We start from the raw sequence: 23,187 nt of genomic DNA, 5'->3' as shown, positions 1-23,187 counted from the left end.
TGAGGAATATTCTGGGAGTAAACCCGTTCTGCAGCAGGGCATCATTCACCCAGAAACGCTCCCTCTGACGAGCTCTGTGAACTGTTCCACGATACACACTCGTCTCGGGGGAATTATCCGCTTCAGCCTTTGTCAGAAAAGTGATCTAATTTTCAGCCTGAGTGCCTGAGAGAAGGTGAGCGCTAAAATTAAAAAGGTGTAATCAAACAGAACAGAAATATCCCGCTGCTGTGACGGCTTCAGTGTGGGAATCTTATGAGAGTGACTTTATAATAAGATCGAATTCTGGGTCTGTGTGTAGGACGGTTCTGAGGCCCAGAGTATGGGGAATGTGTGTAACTTCTAAAAAAGAGATTTGCTTTATTTAAAGTTTGGTGTAGTGCCACGTTTTATTCCTTATGATTAAATACAAATTCAATCTAAGCTGTGTAATTAGACACAAAGCACCGGGTCAGTTCTAGAGAGAAACTCTGTCACAGCAAGTCTTCTGCTGCTTCAGCAATTCAGGTCTGATCACAAAAATCTCTCACCTACAGTGTGGGGGAAAGAAACTCTCTCTCTCTCCCTATCTCTCTCTCTATCTATCTCTCTAAATGAACTGATCTTCATTTATGGATATTAAACTGGGGAGATCAGGCTCATCAGATAGATAGATAGATAGATAGATAGATAGATAGATAGATAGATAGATAGATAGATAGATAGATAGATAGATAGATAGATAGATAGATAGATAGATAGATAGATAGATAGATAGATAGATAGATAGATAGATAGATAGATATTTTCCTCATCCCACACTCATCCCTTCTGGTTTTTTTAAGGGTTCCAGGGGCATCAATTTCTAAATTTGTTTATATTTAACAAATAGAATAAAGTTCGGCAGTGAAAATACTGAACATCTTTTTTTTAATTTGTCCATTAAATTTTAAAAAAAGGTCCAAGTAAATGAACAAATTACAGATTTTAGTTTTTCTTGCATTTTTAGAACTTTTTTGTACATTTCAGCATGATGGAAATTCTCTCTAATGATGATTTTCTGTTATAGAAGTCTCATCAAGTCTCAGTGTAGCCCAGAGGTGTGTGTGTGTGTGTGTGTGTGTGTGTGTGTGTACAAGTGGGCGTGTGTAAAGACACTGAACTATTAACAGAAAGAAAGCAGCTCAGTGTAAAACTAAACCTCATTATTTTACCTCATTAGAGGATTAAAGAAACTGGTTCCTGTGTTTATCTCAGCTTCAGCCTGAACAAACAACCAATTAAAAAAATGAAGAAAAAAAGATTTAGAAGACTGGGGAAAAAGATGATAGGTGGGGGGGGTAATTGAAGAATAAAGAGAAAATGTAAGACAGAGAGAAAGGAAGTTAAAATGAAGGAAAAATGAATTAAGAGTAAGAAAGACGAGTGAGAAGATAGCAAGAACCACAAGAGTAGAGAAACAAGAGAGAAAAGAGAGGAGCGAGAGAGTAGAAGAGCACTAGGGAAGGAGAGATGAGAAAGATTTGAGGAGAGAGAAAAAAGAAAAAAGGGAGAGAGGAGAATCCGGAAATGAGCAATGAGAGAAGAGAGAAAGAGAGAGAAGGAAGGAAAAGATGAATGAGAACAGAAAAAAGAGATGGAAAGAGACAAGCAAGCAAGAGAGAACGAAACAAAAAGGAGAAGGGGAAATTGGAAGAGAGTAAAAGGAGAGAAAGTATGAGAGCATCTAATAAGCAATGAGAGAGGAATGGGAGAAAGTGAGTGAATAAAGGAAGAGGGAGGGAGGGAGGGAGGGAGGAAGGGAGGGAGAGTGCAATAGGGAAGAGGAAAGAATGAGTAGGAAAGAGTTGGCATGATGGAGAAGGAGTGGGATTTAAAAGAAAGAGAGAGAGAGAGAATATGATCTATTGAAAGACAGACTGGTGAAAGAAGCAGCATATGAAAGAGTAAATCACTCCTCCCCTACACATACACACATCAGTGTTAACACACACACACCCACTGACAACCCCTCCCACCCACCCCCACACTAATACCCCCCACACATACACACCCATTAACACCCGCCCACAAACACCCCTCCCCACACACCCTCACTAGAAGTAGCCTTTATTTGTCACATATTACTGCACAGTGAAATTCTTTCTTCACATATCCCATGGAGGTTGGGGTCAGAGCGCAGGGTCAGCCATGATACAGCGCCCCTGAAGCAGAGAGGGTTAAGGGCCTTGCTCAAGGGCCCAACAGTGGCAACTTGGCGGTGCTTCTTCCAGTCAACGACCCAGAGCCTTCACCACTTGAGCCACCACCACCCCTCCCACACACACACACACACACACCCACTAACACCCCTCCCACACACACACCCTCACTCCCAAACAACCAACCCACACACACACACACACCCTACAGACACACACTACCCCCCCCCACACACACACATTCACACACTAACACCCCCCCACACACTAACACCCCCCCACACACACACACACACATACAGCTAGCTCCCCTGCTGACACACATGGAGGAGTCCCAGGCTGGAAAGGTGAAAGTGAGGGCAGATGTGAAGAATGAAATGATGTAGTTATTACAGAATGGAATGAAGACATTAGAGAAATGGACAGAAGGGAGGAAGAAGGAGTTAAAGAAGATATACAGCAGTGTTAAAGCCTCAACGTTTAAACCTCATCGATTTTCCACCAAATGTCCATCACATGTACACATCTGTAGTGCATTTCGATCACATAAAATTTTAAATTTCCCTTTGGGATGAATAAAGTATCTATCTATCTATCTATCTATCTATCTATCTATCTATCTATCTATCTATCTATCTATCTATCTATCTATCTATCTATCTATCTATCTGTAGTGTAGGTGTGATTACTACAAACAAGGATTCTGATAAACTTCACATCACGTCTAAGGCCAACTGTTCACGCTTCATTACACATTTACTCAAATAAAATAACTTTAGGGTTAACTATTTATCTGTAGCCCAGAATTCAGACTAAATTTTCTCCATAAGAATAGCTTCATGTGTCTCTCATTTGAAGATCTTTACTGTTTCAGTGCTTTACAGTCTCATATTTAATACATGCTGAAAAATCACACAGGTTGTTAATTATGAGTACATTTCAAAGCTTGATTTTCTTGCTTGAAGAGTGAAACAGATTAGGAGATGAGAAGCAAATATATGGAGCTTATACACACCTGCCTCCCTGTGTGTGTGTGTGTGTAGTTTTGGCATGCTCTCCATGTGCCTCTGGGTTTCCTCTGGGTTCTCCGGTTTCCTCCCTTAGTCCTTAGCTATAGACTGAATGTCATCTCTAAATTGTGTGTGTGTGTGTCCAGGGTGTACTCTGTCTTGTGCACCGAGTCTCCCCAGATAGACTCCAGGTTCCCTGTGACATCTCGGACCGCTACGCCCTCCCCTGACCGCCAGACGGATCCCTCACCCAAATTTGTTTGCCTACTGCCTCAGGGGCATCTTTACATACCCTGAGACCCAGTAGAATAAGCAGTGTGGATGATGGATTGATGACAAGGTGGTGAGGTATGAAGGGACTGGAGCATGTTCATGCCTAGACATCATGGTTGTCGTTGTTGTCATTATTTTAGGGGCGTCTCCATGCACTTACCTGTACGACAAAGCTCCCGCAAAATGATTCTCAATGTAGTTGTCCATGACGGGTTTGAAGTGCTGGAATTTACTGTCCTGCAGTAAATTGATGACATGTACCTGCAGAGAAGTGAGCCACAGTTCAGCTTTACACCACAGTAACTGATACACACACACACACACACACACACACACACTGTCTTAGTAATTTAGTGTATACATTGAAGCTAGTTGTGGCTTAATGAACTGCTTTAATCACTCATATATTATTAATTACTTAAGATAATCCACAGTTTGTAATCACTTGGAGACCGTTGTAGAAGCATGAGAGAAAAAATGTTCAGAAAAACATTCCTTTCATTCTGAGAAACCTCAGATTCAGACAATCCTTTGTGAAATAATCGCATGTCTGCGGTGATGGTTTTGGAGTTTGCTAAAGGATTTGAGAGGACTGAGAGTATGGGAACTGGAGCAGTTTCACTGAACATTTGGCTGGATTTATCACACAGATCTGGCAACCCTGGTGCAGTGTGCCTTAATTTAACCTTGTTTGGGATTGTTAACCCCTTTTTCCAGAACAGCACAGTGAAATTCTGTCTTTGCATATCTCAAAGTGGTCAGAGCACAGGGTGAGCCATGATACAGTGTTCCTGCAGCAGAGAGGGTTAAGGGCCTTCCTCAGGGGCCCAACAGTGGCAGCCTGGAGGTGCTGGGGCTTGAACCATGATGGTCCAATCAACAACCCAGAGTCTTAACCACATGAGCTACCAGAACAGTGGTGTTATATTCTGCTGGTGGAATGGAAATCAGCTTAGATATTTCAGTATAAAAAACATTCGGTACTGAATGTGGACACAACAACATTCTCTGTTAAAAAGAGTTAAATCTATACATGGTCATAAGAAAAACTAAGAATGTTCTTTCTCCAAACATCAACAGCAGCATTAGTCAGTCAAAGATGTGAGTTTATACTCCGGTGGGATTGCGTTAATATTTAATTATGTGATGTTAATTAGACTATTAGCCTACATTTAGTCTCTGAAGCTCTGCCTGTGCTTCTAGAAACAGTGTACAGTGTATCATGAAACCAAGTCATGAGCTCGACTAGCCTTCAAAGCACAAACAGTTATAATGCAACTGCCATGGTCCCATGCAATTACATATGTCTTGTTGCCATTTGTATTCGGCAGGTAACCACGGCAACACAGAGGGTGAGAAGAATAAAAAAAGATTGGTCATTAAAATCCAAATCGCAAAAAATTCCACTGAAAACCGGAGATCTAATACGGCCTAGCTGTAAAGACGCGTCTTACCAGGCAATCAAATACTTTCAGTCCGTATCTCTGCGGGCTCTCGTCTAACACGGCGAACAGCGTGTCCAAGGTGTCCTGCAAAAACTGAGAGACAGAAAACACATGGAGATTCAGTGGAGAAAGTCAAGGTTAAATATCCTATCCTTAAGTAGCATTTCTATTAATGCTACATCCTTAAAGACCGACTGTTAGCGTCTGATCTTAACCGAGTTTTACTGATTTCACACGTCCTCTTTGCTAATGATAAGGAAACTGACAACCAGATACAAGATAAAAGTTTTAATGGATTTAGAAGATGAATTTGGAGCACCGAGCCAGTGTTCCTAGCAGATCCAACCATAAGTGCTGCTAGATTTACACCAACATACATATTCAACATAAATAACCTATAACAAACTGTAATTAACCGCATGTTCAGATAAATCTTCAACAGGAATCTGCAGGAGGATCGATGTCTTCAAGAACCGTTTTACCTTCACTATCTCCGTGCCATCCATGTCCTTCAGTTTCGACAAGCCGTCCATAATCCGGTCCGGATGAGTTCTCCACTTCAGCAGATCCAGCATGTCTCCTGCAGATTGAGATAAAAAAATGGCTGAAATATTAATCATGCAATAAAACCATAGCTGCAGCCATGGATATGTCACACGGAGCAGCAGCTGATTTCTACACAGGAGATTTCTTGAAGCTGGAACGAATTCTCTGAACCCTGAACAGCTGTAGCTCTCCAGGAAGTGGAATACCATTCTTACTGGACCTCTAGTGTTCCATATTAATTTCTAGGTTTTATTGATGCACCCATATGAATATGTTATGGATGCTATAGGAACAACAAATTTTCCAGGCCGTATATAGTGGATGTACAATATGAGAGATTTATCTGGCATTTATGGAAGGAGTCTCCAGTGTCAATAACAGGTTTTTTTGTCCTTTTTTTTCAATCCATCAGAAAGTCTTCAGGATGGACTAGACTTACCGAGGCTGGTGAGGTGAAGAGAATGATGGTTTATAGCTGTGATAAATTAAATATTGTCCTTTAAATATAACTATAAACAAGAGGGTTTGTATCGTACATCATTCTGAGCTAAATCATGGCTGATATTGGTAAATAATTACACAACCAGGTCATTGACTTCTGATCAGTGCTTATTTTCAGATAACAGCACGTCTCATCTCATTTTTTTATTATTCTTCACACACCGCTCTGTACAGCTTGTGAAAGCCGGAATGTTTTTGTTACAGTATGTCGTGTTTATGGGCTAATCGGAGCCCAGCTGCTGGACTTATTGGATTGAGCTCCAAGGTCAACAGATGCAGGTGTGCGATCAGCATGTAGCCACCCCATCACACACACACACACACACACACACACACTCTTTCATGTGTAGCCTTCACACAGAGAACAGATCCATAAATAACATAAAGGTCAGAAATGAAAGGTCACAGAAGGTTTGTGATTAGGGAGTCCAATTATCGCTCAAGATTGAAGTGATGGGTTTTTAAAAGGGAAATGGTGTTAAGCTTATTAGCGATGACTCGATATTCCCGAAACCTTCAAGCACTTTGCTCCTTTCTCAGACAAGTCTGTATTGTAGCGTGTATTTAAACAGATCGCAAACAAATAATCAGTTCCACTGATAACGATAGCATGAATACTGCCATTGTTGGTCCAACAAGCAAATCATCTTAATTCCACCCAGATGGAGGATGGTGAGCAGTACCGTTCTGTGTGAGTTTGGTGGAGCAGAGCGTGGAGAGGATCCAGAAGGACTCTTTGCTGCTCTTCATGGTCTGGTTGGTGCCAGGTTGTAGACTGGCTTTAGAGAAGGGCAGCTTGAGGTAGCGAGACAAGTCCTGCAGGTTTGCAGTCTCTTCACACTGAAACATGAAAAAAAGGAGCATTAAAGTAACAAGCCTTCAGTTTGAGTTTTTCAGCATCTGATAATCACTGCATCATTTAATCTATCTGCAATCACTACAAGTTAAAAAACAAAACAAAAAGAAAATCTGTTTACTCAGAAGTCTAAAGGCAGTTTCTGAACTCAGTTGATAAGTGTAATAGAAAGTCAACAAGATTTCTGGAGTTTTATCCATCTTTCTATCACTGGGGTAAAAAAAACCCAGCTGTTTACGATGGTTTCCACCACCATCAGTCTGACTGAAAACTAAGCACTTCCTGTTTACTTTGAACTACGTTGATCTAACATTGTGTAAACATGTGACCATAAATTCTTCCTCCTGAAGCAGTAGCTCCACCTCTGAAAGTACAGACTTTGAGCATTATTTACAAATGTCTTTAAGGAATTCAGTGAAGTTCCCCTTAACCTAAAGATTTTTTGCCCCCCAACCTCAGGTTTTGCCTCCCTCTAAAGAGCCCCTAGACCTCCATGATGAACAATACATAAGTAAACAGGTTTTTAATTTATTTCCCAGTATGAGGAAATTCTAGTCTGTAGTAATCACACAGACACTATATTCATGTGCAGTAGATAAAGATTAGTTTGAAAAACAATGGAATTTTACTTTATTATAAATTTGCACACTCCTGACTGTACCTTGTGAACGATGAGCTCATGTGTGCCATCAGGAAGTGTTCTCCCGTCCTCTTGCATGAGCGGCACAAAAGAGAAACCGAACAGCTTCTTTTCTCCTTTCTCCTTCGCTGAAAGGTCACAAACCAAGTACGGTCACCTTCTTTTTAACTCAACATCAAAAAACGTTATTATGTAAAAGTCACCAATATAATAAAACAAATATCAAATTAGAGAAGAGACTAAACACTAACCAATCAGACATAATAATACTGAAATCTACAATTAAGTCTGTGATTAATACATACCACTTAGTATTACTAATAGTAATAGTAGCAGTTTTATTAGCAGTTATTAGTATTTTATTTGCTATTGCTTTAAAACCTAGAATCATATCGTAATAAATAGAAGAATACATTATTTCTTTAAAGGACATTATTCAGCACGAGTCAGGTCAGAGCTGAGAAATAAAGGTTTGAACTTTAAAGCCTGAACAACATGGAACAACTTACAGGAGCACCTTACAGCTTACAATTTAATTTCTATAGCACTTTTAACATTTTCTCAAAGCAGCTTTATTGAAATAAATTATTTCAGAATAAAAATGATAAGTTAAAAAATTGTTATCCCTAACAATCAAGCCAGAGGTGACGGGGTACAATGAACACTTACCACTGCTCCGTTTGCTGGTATCGTATGGTCAGTATAGTCATGTTGGAAATTGTTTCTGTGTTTATTACTATGTGTGTAATTTTTTATGTCGTTTTAATTGTTGTGTCTTTTGCTGCCTTCCTGGCCAGGTCACTCTGGTAAATGAGATTTAATACACTCTGGTTAAATAAAGGTTACTCAGTAATGGCTCAATAATCCTTCCAAGTATAAACTGTGTGAATTGATTCTTAATTTTTTTAAGCTCAAATGTTTATTTGTTTTTTTTTATTTCCTCTCATTCTCGTTTGTCTCATGTTGTATCCACTGACTGTAATATGTTGTTTTGTCAATGTCATGGCGTGTGAGCTCTTACTAGAGCAGTGTCTGAACTCCAAATGTTTTTGTCCTGGTTAAATAAAGTGTACTCACTAATGACTCTATAAATCCTTCAAAGTATAAATTACGCACTGACTCGTGACAGATGTTTTAACTCGATGTTTATTCGGTTTTTATTTACTCTCATGCTCGTTTGTCTCATGTTGTATCCACTGATTGTATTTGTATAGATTTTTTTCTCCGTCATGGCGTGTGAGCTCTTACTAGAGCAGTGTCTGAACTCGAAGCGCAGGTGAGAGAGTCTGAACAGCTCTGGAGGAACACACAGCTTGATCTGCTCTGACCAGCGAGGACTGTTACTGTGGTACAGGACAAACGAGTGGAAGGCGTCCGCCCCAGGCTCACCCGAACCTGAAAACACCATACCCTACAAAACACAAAGACAAAGAGAGAGAACTGAGGGCAAGAAGCCTTTATTATCACCACACTTACATTACAGCACAGAGGAATTCTGTTCTTCAACTGCCCCTCCTAACCTCACCAACAGGGTTTTTAGACTAATTTGCCCTCAGTGAGAGGATGTATTTTTGACAGAGACTACACTGCATTTCTGTAAGCCGGCATCTGCTTAAATGCTGTAGGGGTGAGAGGAAGCATTTCATATATTTGTCAGTTTCCTCGATTCCTGCTCATATCCGTGTACATTTTACCTTCAGTACCTGGCCATCAGCTCCCAGCAGATACACGGTGACCTCCACGTTCCTCGCCACGCTCTTCCCGCCTTTCTCAAACTCCCCTCTCTCCAGGGTCACGTAGAGGTCATTCCTGATTTCACCTGCAGCCAAAACTCACAATATTTACATCTACAGGATTGGGCAGATGCAACAAAAAATACAAATCAAGGCTTTGTTTTTTTAGGTGTTCAGACGAGATATATTTTTATTAATAAATATAGCTCAATGTCTGTGAAAAACTGGTTGTAGCAGACTAGTTAAGTAATAAAACAGCACATGGTCAGGGCTTTCTGTAACTAACTGTGTATCGTCTGGTAGAATTCGTGGCCATCATACATTATAAAACTGCAATATCAAAATCAAGTACGTGATTTTTTATTTTTATCACACAGCAAGACAGTGCAGCAAAGGCAACCTTGACCATTGTCATGCATCAGTATTAGCCAGAATTCATATATTTATAATGTTATAACTTGGTTCTCAAGCAGCAGGTTCTCATATGGCTTAAATGATAATGAGGACAATGTTAATACCAGAGCTTTAATTTATAACAGCTTTAAATTATTTAACAGCTTTATTTCACAAAGAAGAACAAGAACAACACTCCTGAACATTCTCTTATAAGTTGTTAAGCAAATGACATTATACCTTATATTACTGTACATTATCACACATACTGCACTGTTATTATACTGAATCTAGTATAAGATACTGTACAATAATACAGTTTGTAGTCTTAATTTGCTTAACACTTATTTTACTGTGCTGATTTATTGTCTAATCAGTAAACAGTCTATTAAAGAGAAACAGTTCAGTTAACTTCGAGAAACAAAAGGATTATAAACCTCATTACATCATTATGACACACATACATAACACACACGCACAAAAAAAAAGAACTGAACTGTGCTGGACATAGTCAGACACACACACACACACACACACACACACTAAATTGTCCTGTTTGCACGCACATGTCACTTTACATTTATATATATTTATATTAATCCTGTTTACATGTTACTTTAATATCTGCAGTCACTGTATACACTGTTCTTTGCACATCGTCTTGTTCATTGCACAAAGTCGGTCTATATGTTGTTTGTCTGCACTGTCTTGTCTTGTCTTGTCTTGTCTTGTCTTCCTGTGCACTTCTGTTGTATGTCTAGTTCTTAAAGACTGCACCTTAAATATAGTTTAATTTTTTAGTTTAATTTTAATTTTTAAATTATAGTTTAATTTTTCTAGCTCTATGTTTGTCTGCGTCACTGCACTCTGTGTTCTGTGTAGCACCTCTGGTCTAGGAGGAACGTTGTTTCACTTCACTGTGTACTGCATCTGATATATATGGTTGAAGTGACAATAAAGCTTCTTTGACTTTGACTTGATGAACAAGCAAAATTCAACTTATATGAGAATGTTCAAGAGTGTCCAGTGTCACTGTCCTGTTCTTCTTTGCAAAAAGGTTTTATAATCTTTTTAAACCACATGATAGCTGCTTGAGAAGTTCTAACAGTACAAACAGGTGTATTTTGCCTAATCGCTGTAAAATAAGTGTTAAGCAAATTACAAGTATTTTATTGAACAATATTATCACACTGAATATAACACTGAATTATATTGTATACCGTATTTAAAATCTTGTACTCTAAGCCTTACTCTGTCAATTAAGCTTAATATACCACTTCTAACATTAAATACATTACAAGCCATACAAATCCATTTAATCTACTAAATAAATAAAACGAGGCTCATGTATTGGACCGTATTTCACATCATTTAATCGTCACAAATGAGCTACTTTCCTCTCCGATGATAAGAACGTGTTTAATGTGAATTCATAGCTGTCTTTCATGAAGTATAATGACTGTTGGCATGTCTCACCACAATAAAGCCACTCTGTCTAACGTGGAATCTGAGCATGACCTCCGATCGCTCTGTCTACAACACAAGCCGAGGCAAGTCCCGCGTGAGCCATCGGAGAGTGTGAAAACCAATAAAGACGTAAATTGTGGACAAATGTGTGTTTAGACAGTAGATATGATACGTTCTCATGAGACATAAAAAAGAAAAAGAAAATTGCTATAATAGCAACAGTCATAAGGCAAAAGCATCTTTTATCGTTTCTCTACGCAAGACTCAGAAACCTCGTAACAAGGATGAGCAAAAATAAAGTGATATTTAGAGGAATTCCACCTATTAAAAAAATGATTTAAATGATGTCAGATATGTGTCTGTTTTTTTGCACGAGACTAAAACGATGTAACTGAAAACCACGCTTTCGTTCCTAATAAACAACATGAGCCTTACAGCTCAAAAGCTGAGACGAAACCTGGCTAGATCAACTAGATTAGAAGAAAAAGTTTTAATTTAATTTGCAATTCACGGTGTAATTATAAAATTATAAAACACTGCTGTTCTGCTGCTAGAGCATAGTGTCACTGTTTCCTATTCAGTGGTCAAATTATTTAAAAAAATCCACATAATTAAAAAAACCAAAAAGAATGAACACAAAATTCTGGCTAAACCATCAGGTCCTGCACATGACCCTACAATGAGTTACACTTAATCAATCAAGAAAATCATAATACTGTTCACATGAAGCTTCTAAAAGGCTCTTTAATCTCACCCGGCATGATGATGTCTGAGAAGCCAAGCCTCCTTGTGATGGAGACGTTGCGAGTGAAGAGACGCATGTACTCCTTCTGAATCTGCTCCAGGTCTCCGTGCAGCAGCTGCAGTGAAACAGCGAGTCCTGCAGAAACCAGAACAAACACAGGCATAATATAATCACTGAAAACGCAATACCTTTAATCCGATATACTGGAAACCACTGTGGAGTGTGGAGCTCAGGTACTTTAAAACGAAACGGAAAGCATTTTCAGAAAAAAAGCCTAAATAATTGTTTTAGTTAATCCTGATTGTCTTTTACATACAAAGATAATGTTCCCCATTATTAATATTTTATTATTATATATTATTTTATTATTGTATAATTATCAGTTTTTGTCAGTAGTCATTACAGATAATAATGATTTATGAAGCCTGAAGGAATAACCAAACTATAGATTCTATTCAGATTTTAAAGCTTAATGTAGAACAATGTCATCAAGATGAAAATTTCATCAAAATCCTTTCAGCCATTTTTACCATCTGCTGTGACTTTTATCTGCTCAACATTTTTCCTGCATGCTTGAGATCTACAGGAACCGTTTAGCTGCTCACTTCGTCTCTTTCATCATTCTCCAATAAAGCCATAGCCTCTCATCTAACTATTGCTAAATTACATAAAGCAGAAACCTTATCTACGTCTATCTGATGCAAATCTTCGCCTTCGAGCACAAAGCCTAATTGCGGCCGCTTTTATTTCATAACACTGCGAAGGCACTGCCCACACATGGTCACTCAGCAACACAAATCCATTCATATGTATTATATTGGTCAGATTAGCTGTACAGTCAGATGTTCTTATGTAAGATACTACACTTCCTCCTCCATAAAACAACCACAGACAATGTGGCTGAACCTCTGCACAGACTCGCAGTTGCTTTCTAAGACAACTCACTTTTATCTTACGCACTGAATCGCTAATCACATCACTCACAGGTAAATATGGTTCCAGTTTTTTCTGCTCCCACAGAAAAATAATGCTAATTGATGCTAATTCAAGTTTAGCTAAAATAGCTAGTGATGCAGCAACAAAATAGATGCAGAGATGAGATTAATGAATGTAAAGATATTTTATAACTAACGCGATGATGTTTTATCATAAAATATGATCCATAAAACTATAAACTACAAAAAAGTAGTTAAGCTAAAGATAGTTATAAGAGGTTCTGAGCTAGTTGTTTTGTTCTGTATATGGACAGCATAAACAGTTTTATATTTTACTTTTTTTAAGTAAATAATAATGAAAAGTGATAGATTTTTTTTTATCACTTTATAGAATCTGTGTACTAAAGAAGAGTTTCTTGAACATATTGAATCTAGGTACTTTAAGCTAACTCTAACATAAACAATCCACCCAGTTCTGTAATGATTACACCTCTGTATACTCTCTATTGTGCACAATAACATTTGTCTATTTATTAGAACAAACCAGAGATTTTTATTCCTGAGATTTCAGTCCAACTTGACATTATTTATAGGCTAAATGTTTTTGAGTTAGTGAAGCTTTGGATTAAATAAGTTCAATTCTCGCAACCAGAGTGTAACAAAAAATAAATGAAAATAAACAATCATTGCCCCCTGACTAAACGCCACTTTGAGAGCCGATGAGAAAGCAGGCCAAGTCTCAAAAAGGACAAAAAAACAACGTTTGGTTTGCCGATCGTACAAAAAGTGCTCTTAAGTTAATCTTTTAATGTCAAATGATCAGTACTGATATTAGCAAAATGACAATAGATGCCCTTTTTCTGATAAGCTATCCCAACGGAGAGATAAAGCAGGAAAACCTACGCAACACGATATGCTTACTGTCACCGGGCAATAAGCCCTTCCAGCGTGTATTGATAGCTAACACACAGCACCGATAATTGGCGTTTAATGGACGCCAGTTAGAAAAGCTCCATTTAGCATAATTGAATTTTTGGGCGAATGAATTGCTCGTTAATCAGCTGATGTGGACTCACTGAGCTCCTGTCTGGCAGAATAAGCTGAAAGGATTACGGCTCACATCCCACGCAGCCTTGTTCAATACACAATATATTTCCTCCTTTATATTCTCACTGCTCACTGCTAAAAAGTCGATCTGGGATTTTATGGTAAAATGATGTCACTAATGTATAGAACAGGGATGAAGAGTAAAGCTCATAAACACTGAGGAAAGAAAGAGTTTGGTGTTGCTTGGGATTTCTAGATGTTTGTGAAGCAGCTCCATTCCTGCTGATTAAGTGCACATTAGGTTTAATTATAAGCTGCCATTCTGCTAAATAAATAAATAGATAAACAAACAACAAATAAATAAATAAATATATTTTAAAAGAAGTTGAAAATTGAATGAATTAAAAATTAATTAAATTCCTTCATAGCAGCCATATGTATTTGTATTATTGTATTTTTTTATATATATATTTTTATATTTCCTATATATTTTTCCCTTTCCCACCTGTACAGTTACACTCTGTTTTACTGTTATTTTTTTTTAGTCTATTTCTGTTCTATTGGATTCTATTTTTATGACCCAGATAGTAAAAATTTCAGTGCACGTCATACTGTGTAAGATTGTGTATGTGACCAATAAAGCCTGAATTGTTCAATAATTAAAACTGTGTAATACTCAGGAAGAGAAATAAGATGTAGAAAGGACTGACCTGTGCCGGAGCTGACCTGGCTGTATCGGGAGCTGACTTTCCGAATAATGTTGTCATGTATTTGAAACCACTCACTTTCAGTGTTGCATCTGCAGAAATGTAATATCATTACTCACATGGACACACAGAAACACCATGTCAGGGGACATGCGACTGACTGTCCGAATAAAGACCAGTGCTGAGTCGCTACAGGAGCCTACTAATTTTCATTAAGGAATAAGAGGATCCAGTTTTCAAACCAGAAACAACAGTATATATATTTTAGTGTCTCAGGAAGTTTTTCCTTGCTATAGTCTCTCAGGAAATTATAGTTTGTACATTATGCTTGTTAATCGTATCCAAATTTCTATAAAGCTGCTTTTTAAAAGCATGACCTGTAACCATCTTCTACAAGGACTGCTATCCAATCTTAAAGAAAGGACTGGTGTGGGTGTAGGTTTTCATTCCAACCAACACACCTGAGTCTTCTGAAATCAGGTGGAATCAGGTGTGGCTCCTGATTGGCTGGAATTAAAACCTGTACCCACATCGGCCCTCTGCGCATAAGATCAGACACCCCTGTGTTTTACAAACAAAACTGTATAATACACCGGTCAGCCACAACACTGTCAGCAGTGACCGGTGAAGTGAATAAGACTGAGTATCTCCTCATCATGGCACCTGTTAGTGGGTGGGATATATTAGGCAGCAAGTCAACATTTTGTCCTCAAAGTTGATGTTAGAAGCAGGAAAAATGGACAAGCGTAAGGATTTGAGCGAGTTTGACCAAAAGGACCAAATTGTGATGGCTAGACCACTGGATCAGAGCATCTCCAAAACTGCAGCTCTTGTGGGGTGTTCCCGGTCTGCAGTGGTCAGTATCTATCAAAAGTATCCTTTAAGTCCAGTAATTTAAAGGATCTGTTGCTAAGATATTGGTGCCAGATACCACAGCACACAATATTAGGCAGGTGGTCATAATGTTATGCCTAATCTGTGTATGTTTGTGGAAAAATCATAAAGTCCACATATTTTATTTCTGTATATTCATAAGTGAGAGACGTTGGACTCACGAGTAAACTTTAAGCAGGTGCTCGTCCTTGCAGTCGGCCGTCAGCAGATCACAGACGTTGATCACGGCGCAGCCAAACGGACGTCTGTACTGCGTGTTACACGCTGACTTCTTCTCACCAGCAACCATTCTCCCTGAGGGTCACATGAGCAGGCCAGGTTCATGATAATAACGCAACCAAAATAAACTAACACAGAACAGCACAACCTGGTCACAAACATCACAAATGTTGGGATGTGGTCAAAGTTCTGTCAGGAAATCTCCACCTCAGACTGACATGGTACATCACGCTGCATGTCAGCTGTTTGCTTGATTTCTGACAGAACTGAACGTGTGGAGATTTTCCGGATGAGCAGGAACACGTACACGCGCTTCACTTACCAGTCCACAGTGAAATGACACACACATGCAAATGGACACTGGCGAACGTCACGCAGACACCAATACCACTGAGCGATATGAGGTTACAACTCGATGCACGTCATGCATGTCATCACACGCTAGCTACTCACACACTGATGGAGCGTTTACAGACAGTGTACCAGACACACTTAACTTGAAGTGGCTTATCAGTCTGCCTACAAGGTATCACTTAATAAAACCTGCCATTATAGACCTGGACAGTCATTGGAATGCATGTCCAAATGAATCGTACTGAATGAAGTGTTCGTTTGGACTGTCACAGCATATTAAATGAGCGTTCATGTCACTCAGAAGGCATTGTGATAGGTCACTTTAAGGAAAAGATACTCGTCGGGGACAGCAGCTCTTACCTATTCTAAAAATATGAGCTACAACATATACATCTTTTCGGAGATCGCTACTTCCCAAATCCTTAAAGAAAGACAAATGTTTTATTCAACACTGATCAAAACAAGTCACAAAAATGTTTTCTGTTTTTTTTCCACTGGACACTGAAAAACGAGAAACGGCTCAACCGAGACTCAAGAAAAAAATTGGCTTTTATTTTACGTGATTTTCTACCGAGAAACAATTTGTGTAAAAGAGCGTAAGGTTAATGAGAGTAAAGGTGATTAAGACAGAGCTGAAGCCTGCCAGGATTCTCCAATCTGATTGGTCAGAGGCCGTTGATGAATTTATACCACAGTATGGCTAAATGCTCAAATTGGATTTGTCTTAAGAAATGCACACTGTTTCTATTGTCTTCATTTGTTCATTCACAGAAATTTGTCTGATGAAATCTACATAATAAACGGATTTAAAAGCATAAATGTATAATCATTGATATGATGATGTTTGTGGAAGGAGTCTCGGTCCTCTAACGCTCTGTAACAGCAAACAGCTTCAAGACAGAGAGAGAGAGAGAGAGAGAGAGAGAGATGGGGTGAGAAAGAGATAGTAAGAGATAGATAGAGGGTGGTGAGGGAAATGACTGACTGATAAAGAGAGATAGAGGGGGGTAAGAGAGAAAGGATGGATAGATAGAAATGAGAGAGAGAGAGAGAGAGAGAGAGATGAAGGAAGTAAGAAAGAGATAGATAGATAGATAGATAGATAGATAGATAGATAGATAGATAGATAGATAGATAGATAGATAGATAGATAGATAGATAGATAGATAGATAGATAGATAGATAGATGAATCCTGTTTTGCTCAGAAACAGGGAATAAACTCCAGTCCCACTGACCGCATTTGACCTTGAAAACCAGGCCTGCACTCAAACCTGCATCTTTTACATTCAGCATAATCAATGATGGCTTTGAATTGAATACAGCAGGAGAATCTCTACTGCACTACAGGAGAAAACATGTTTTCAATGTCAAGCAGTCAGAGCTCAAGAGGAAGGAAGAGAGAAAAAACCACCAGAGCACTTACAACAAAGAGTGTGCACTGCCTTTCTGTTCTCTCGGGTGACTTAGGAACCCCTTGCTTATTGAGGCGCACCAAAAACCTCTCGCTGCAGTAAAGAGGGAGACAGACACACAAACCCAGAGACAGAGACAGACAAGGACAGAGACAGAATCAGAATTTCAAAACATTTCACCTTGAGCTACAGCTGAGTCTGAAACCCTGAAGAGCGGCTCAGTGTGAGAGCCGGGGATGTGTCAGGTCAGCCTCGGCATGCAGTAACGGCTTCTCCTGGAACGCTTCATCAGCGTTAATTCCAAGGAGAGGCCTGATGGTCCAAAATCCACTCACTCACACACACACACACTCTCACACACACACACTCACACACACACACACACAGTCACACACACACAAAAACTCACACTTACACACACACACTCACTCACACACACACACACACACACACTCACACACACACACTCACACACACTCTCACACACACACAGTCACACACACACACAGTCACACACACACAAAAACTCACACTTACACACACACACTCACTCACACACACACACACACACACACACACACTCACACACACTCACACACACTCTCACACACACACACTCACACACATACACACACAGTCACACACTCACAAAAACTCACACTTACACACACACACTCACTCACACACACACACACACACACACTCACTCACACACACACACACACACTCACACACACACACTCACACACACACACAGTCACACACACACAAAAACTCACACTTACACACACACACTCACACACACACACACACACTCTCACACACACACACTCACACACACACACAGTCACACACACACACAAACTCACACTTACACACACACACTCACACACACACACACACACACACACCCCTCCCACCTCCTTTCTCGGCCCCTTGGGCTTTTACTCATATGGAATTATTCAGAAGAACAGATGAAGGGTCGTGTACAGCTGTGTATCAGTGTGTGTGTGTGTGTGTGTGTGTGTGTGTGTGTGTGTAAGTGTGACTGCAATTGAGAATCAATCAATAAAAGACTCCATGACTCCATCACATTATCAGCTGCATATTTTAATTATTATTTTAAATTATTGTTATTATTATTTCAATTATTATTTTCTTTTTTTTTTTTATAAAAATGATTGTTTATAGTTATTCAAATTAAGCAAAAAATGACCACAAAACAGGGCTGTGCATTAGAAGCCTTTACATTACACACCAGTGCTGTTGAGTTCTCGATTCTGATTGGTCAGAAGGTGTTCGGTCATTCAGCTGTCTTGACCGCAGGCTGTAACTCAGATCACAGCTTCATGCACTCACTCTAAAGTATTATCTTTTCTTCAGTAACTCACACAGAGAATTAAAGTCACAAGAGAATTAAAGTCAGACAGAGAATTAAAGTCACTAGAGAAAACGTTTCTTGAACATTTTTGGAAGGAGTCTTCAGAGGAAGCTGTAGAGTTACTTCAAGGGCTGTGTGATTTCTCAGCTATTTCACAAGCTAATTTTTTTGTCTTTTTATGTCTTTTTACTCATTTTTTGTTAATCACTGAGTTGGTGAAGCTTTCTGTATGACATTTTGGAAGGAGTCTCGGATGTCAGAGCTTCGTCACAGACAGCTGTAAAAGTTAAAACTTCAGGAGAGAGGGCTGTGTGAGTTCTGGGTTTTTTCTCAGTACCATGACAAGCTTCATTTTCTTTCTCTTTAAAACTTCAAGAAAGAAAAAATTTGATGGTGATGGACTGACCATTTATAGCTGCTATAATGTGAGTGATGAGAGAAAGTGACTAGTTTTGCAGATGTTCCACTACAAAAATTCGTTAGGGTCGAATGGAAACTCATTGATATTTTTTACATTTTGCAGTTTATTATTAGAAACGCGTCACACGAGTGCATCATCTTTCTACATGAACTCCATTTCCCTGAGGGGAAGCGTTCCAGCCTTTAACAGTGTCTGGATTCCTCTAGAAAGTTATGTCTCACTTTTAAGGTTGTCATTTGACTCGAGCTCGTCATTTTAAACAGATTAATTATTTGGTATTTTGTTTCTTTAAAGGTGTTTCTGTGACTTTCTGATGCTTCCTATCACATCCTTCACGTATTCTTTAATTAGCACCGAACTGCTCCATTAATTTAAAGCTACACAATTAGTCTCTAAATACACACACAGCAAATACACTTTACCCAAGCATACTAAAATAGCAGTCAACTATTTTAAAGTTGATTTTTTTATTATATTTTAAAAAAATCTAAAATTATGATAAAGTTTAAAATAATGTGCAGCCCTGGCCAAATCTAGAAACCCAAAAATCCATTGTTCATCATACCCAGACAAAAAAACAGGGTTAATGCTATTCATTATTTATACGTTCGGTCCAGGCATGTGCACTTCTCCTGAGGTGTGGCTGAGATGGAGGAACAACCCTGACCTTTACCCAGCAGCTGAAGTAATGAACTTTAATGAATCATATATGTAAAATACCTCTACAACAGCAAAATAAATGGCTTAAAAAAAATGTGGATGGCCTACAATATAGTGGACCTATACGAGGAAAAAAAGCTTGCTGAATTTACTTCATTGAAATGTGTACATGGATTCCATGCAGCTGACCTGAGGAATGTAGCTTTCCTACATTCAGCATGGTTTAGGCATGTGCTTTCCGAATGCGCTGAATGAAATCCAACACTTTACTTTCTCTCTGCTGTCGCTAGAAACGTATTAATGATAATAAATGCCTTTTATTTAACCTGCTGTTTTTGAGGGAGTTTTAATGGTGAGGATTGGTGAGAAATGTACACAATCTCAGAAAAAAAGGCAAAAATAATAAAACTTTTATCATATTTTCAATCAGCTACACTGAAAAAATGGCTGAATTTACTTGATTCAAACGCTTATATTGGTGACTGAATTGAGGTACATTAACACAATTTGTTTACATACGTCCAACAAAATCAAACACAAAGCTCAGACCTGCTGAGAATCAAAGCCATGAAGCTGATGTTTAGGAATATAACACATTAACCCTGCACTAATCTACTACACATGTTTCAAATGAATAAATTTAGTACTATAGTTACGGTTCCCAACGGTTCCAACATCATGGCTCAACTGGTCCCACTGTCTCTCAGGGTACAGGGTAAATAAGCATCTAGACTCTTCTCTGTTCTGGCACTGAGGAGGTGGAATAAACTTCCTCCAGATTTCCCAAAGCTGGGTGAAGACCTACACTACCAGTGAAAAGTTTGGACACACCTTCTAATCCCATGGTCTGGTTTTACATTGAAAACAATGCTGAAGGCGGCCGAAATCCACAATAATGTCCTTTGAACAGTTGATATTGAGATATGTCTGCTACTGACGCTCTGTAAAGCCTTCATAACGCCTCTAATCTGAGGTGCTGTTAATTGGTGATTTCTGAAGCTGGTGACTCTAAATGAACTTCTCCTCTGCAGCAGAGGTCAGTTTTGGTCTTGCTTTACTGGGATGGTCTTCATGTGAGCCAGTTTCATCATGGTGCTTGATGGGTTTTGCAAATGCACTTGACAATACTGTTCTTGCAAGAACTATTCCAGAACACCTGACCTTCGTGTCTTAAAATAACAACTGACTGTTTTTTGTTGTCATTACATATGGATTACTGAAGTCCATGTGTGTTATTTCATAGTTTTGAAATCTCCAGGATTGTTCTAGGATGTAGAAAATAAATCCCTAAACAAAAAACATTGAATTAAAAGGTGTGTCCAAACTTTTGACTGGTAGTGTACATTTTCCTGAAACACTTAAACTAGTGCTTATTTTTTTCTGTTTGTTTAAAAATAATAATAATAATTGTTTATTTGAGCGCTGTATTTTCTCCCAACAGAGTTTTAGTCTCTGGTATCCTTAGTCTGTGACCTAGTGAAGTAGTCCTGAAGACTTTTGTACGTTCTCCTGCCAAACTCTGTGCAGTCTAAATGTTTTTTATTTTAATACTGCGTGAATTGATCACAGTGACACAACATCATTCAGTCTAGTCATTAAAAATCTAGAAATTAAATTCAGCTAAGCAATGAAATCATACTTCACTGAGAAACGTAATATTTTTTACGTAAATTATCCATCATATTTTTTCTTCAATCTGACAAATTTATTTCTTAAGTCCATTTTCAGAACCACTTTTGGTTTTTTTTTTGGTTGTGCAGCCAGAATTCATTGCATGAATTATTTTTCAGTTTTCGACAGTAGTGTGTTGTGATCAGTCAGTGCTGCAGAGCCACTACCTGATCGGTCGCATCTCCCTGCTGTCGTAGATGAAGAAGAAAACCTCCAGCTCTTCGGACAGGCTGCAGTTCAGCAAGCTGTTGGTCTGCAGGAACAGGTGATGCATGTTGGCTTGAAGCGGAGGCTCTCTCTTACGGTGCCGTCGCTCCATCTGACCGAAACACATGAGTGTAAGCATCTAAACGTTCAAACGTCCAAACACACAGTAATACACACATTTAAACAGAATAACACATTACATACTGTGACGCGGCGCGCACACCGCCGCACGCATGCAGAAAAGAGTCGCTCCTCGCCCCCTCCCATCCCTGGAAAATACAAGCTGCAGGGATGCAGCACCCTGGACAGTGGCGCCCGCATAGACGGAAGCGGATCAGCACCATGGCTAGCGCCACTAAATTGGAGTGCAGGGCGGAGCAGGAGAAAGCGCGCCAAAACGCTCTGGGCCAATCAGAAGTGCCGCTAAACTATCCACCCTCCAGCTGAGCAACACAACAGAAGGTAGGGGGAAGCCCCCTGCTGGACTAATAGGGATGGTGTGTTTTGTTTTGCAGGCAGCTCAGACTAAAGCAAGGCCTTCATGGAACCACTAAAGCTCAGCCCCTCCTGGATCTGCACCTGCTGTCCCCAGCCATTTTCAGCCTTCTCCAGGATGCTGCCGCTGCCGTTAGCCCTCCCTGGCCTAGGCGCCCTTTCAGGGAAGAATCTCCTTAGTTATCCTTTTTTTTTTTTGTCTTTTTTTTCCCCCCTCTGCTCTCCTGCTAACCTGAGTTCCTGTCTTCCCTACTTTCAGTTCGGAGTAATTAAAAGCTGGTGTTGACGTGCTCCCGGGCTCTGTGTGTTGTTCTCTGTCCCCGCTCAGTGCGCTACAATACACACAAAATACACACAGTACCAAAGAGTGCTTGGCAGGTGTATGGTGTTTGACCAAAAAAACCAACGTTTGATATTTTTCTGCAGGATTTCTGCAGAATAGCTCAGTAACTGTTGCATAATCATACGGCAGTACGGCTGGCAGAGGCGACCCAGATCTGTTCCAGCAGCGGCTAGATTCAGAATGAATAATCTCCCTGCAAACTTTCACAGTCTGAAACTACAATTTCCTGATTCTCTCTTGGTGTTCAGACTGATGTATGAGAAAGTTTTAGATTTTTCTTCTTCATTAATTGATTAGCAGTGATTACAGGGGCGTAGCTGACCGGCTTAAATATATAAGGAAAGTTCAGACTGCTGATTCATTAAGGTTTGGGATAACACACATACTTTTCCCTGATTATATCTCTGTCTAATTACTGTTTTGTGTAGTAATCGTGTAGTACACAAAGTCATATATATCACAAAGTCAATGTTAACTGAACGCATACCTAACAATGTTTAATGACATTTTATTGGCTAAAGGCTTTAAATATTTAAACATGCTGGACACTCTGAGGTCAGGGACAGTGATGTGACAGCTGAGGTAATAGCACAGGTAATCAAAAAGAAGAAGGGATCAGGTTTTATATGATAAAATACCTTTTTTTCTAGC

At 39.3% G+C, this 23,187-nt stretch overlaps 1 protein-coding gene across 8 annotated transcripts in view; it reads right to left on the bottom strand.

Moving 5' to 3' along the window:
* dock4 (dedicator of cytokinesis 4) overlaps positions 1-23,187 on the bottom strand; it is a 124,682-nt gene that overhangs the window by 52,276 nt on the left and 49,219 nt on the right. For 5 of the 8 annotated variants that reach the window (XR_009205309.1, XM_058396963.1, XM_058396964.1 and 2 more), the window contains 13 exons: positions 21,659-21,810; positions 17,370-17,451; positions 16,306-16,366; positions 15,534-15,666; positions 14,482-14,570; positions 11,799-11,924; positions 9,146-9,270; positions 8,700-8,862; positions 7,473-7,579; positions 6,639-6,795; positions 5,391-5,488; positions 4,918-5,001; positions 3,624-3,724 (listed from right to left, as the gene is read on the bottom strand). Coding sequence is in view for 7 of the 8 variants with exons in the window: in XM_058396963.1 (XP_058252946.1) it covers positions 3,624-3,724; positions 4,918-5,001; positions 5,391-5,488; positions 6,639-6,795; positions 7,473-7,579; positions 8,700-8,862; positions 9,146-9,270; positions 11,799-11,924; positions 14,482-14,570; positions 15,534-15,666; positions 16,306-16,366; positions 17,370-17,451; positions 21,659-21,810 (1,478 nt within the window). In the remaining variant the exon portion in view is untranslated. The other 3 variants (XM_058396966.1, XM_058396970.1, XM_058396969.1) reach the window with 3 other exon arrangements.

Source organism: Hemibagrus wyckioides, linkage group LG08, assembly GCF_019097595.1.
Source record: "Hemibagrus wyckioides isolate EC202008001 linkage group LG08, SWU_Hwy_1.0, whole genome shotgun sequence".
NCBI lineage: Eukaryota > Metazoa > Chordata > Actinopteri > Siluriformes > Bagridae > Hemibagrus > Hemibagrus wyckioides.
This window is presented reverse-complemented; position numbering and strand designations above follow the sequence as displayed.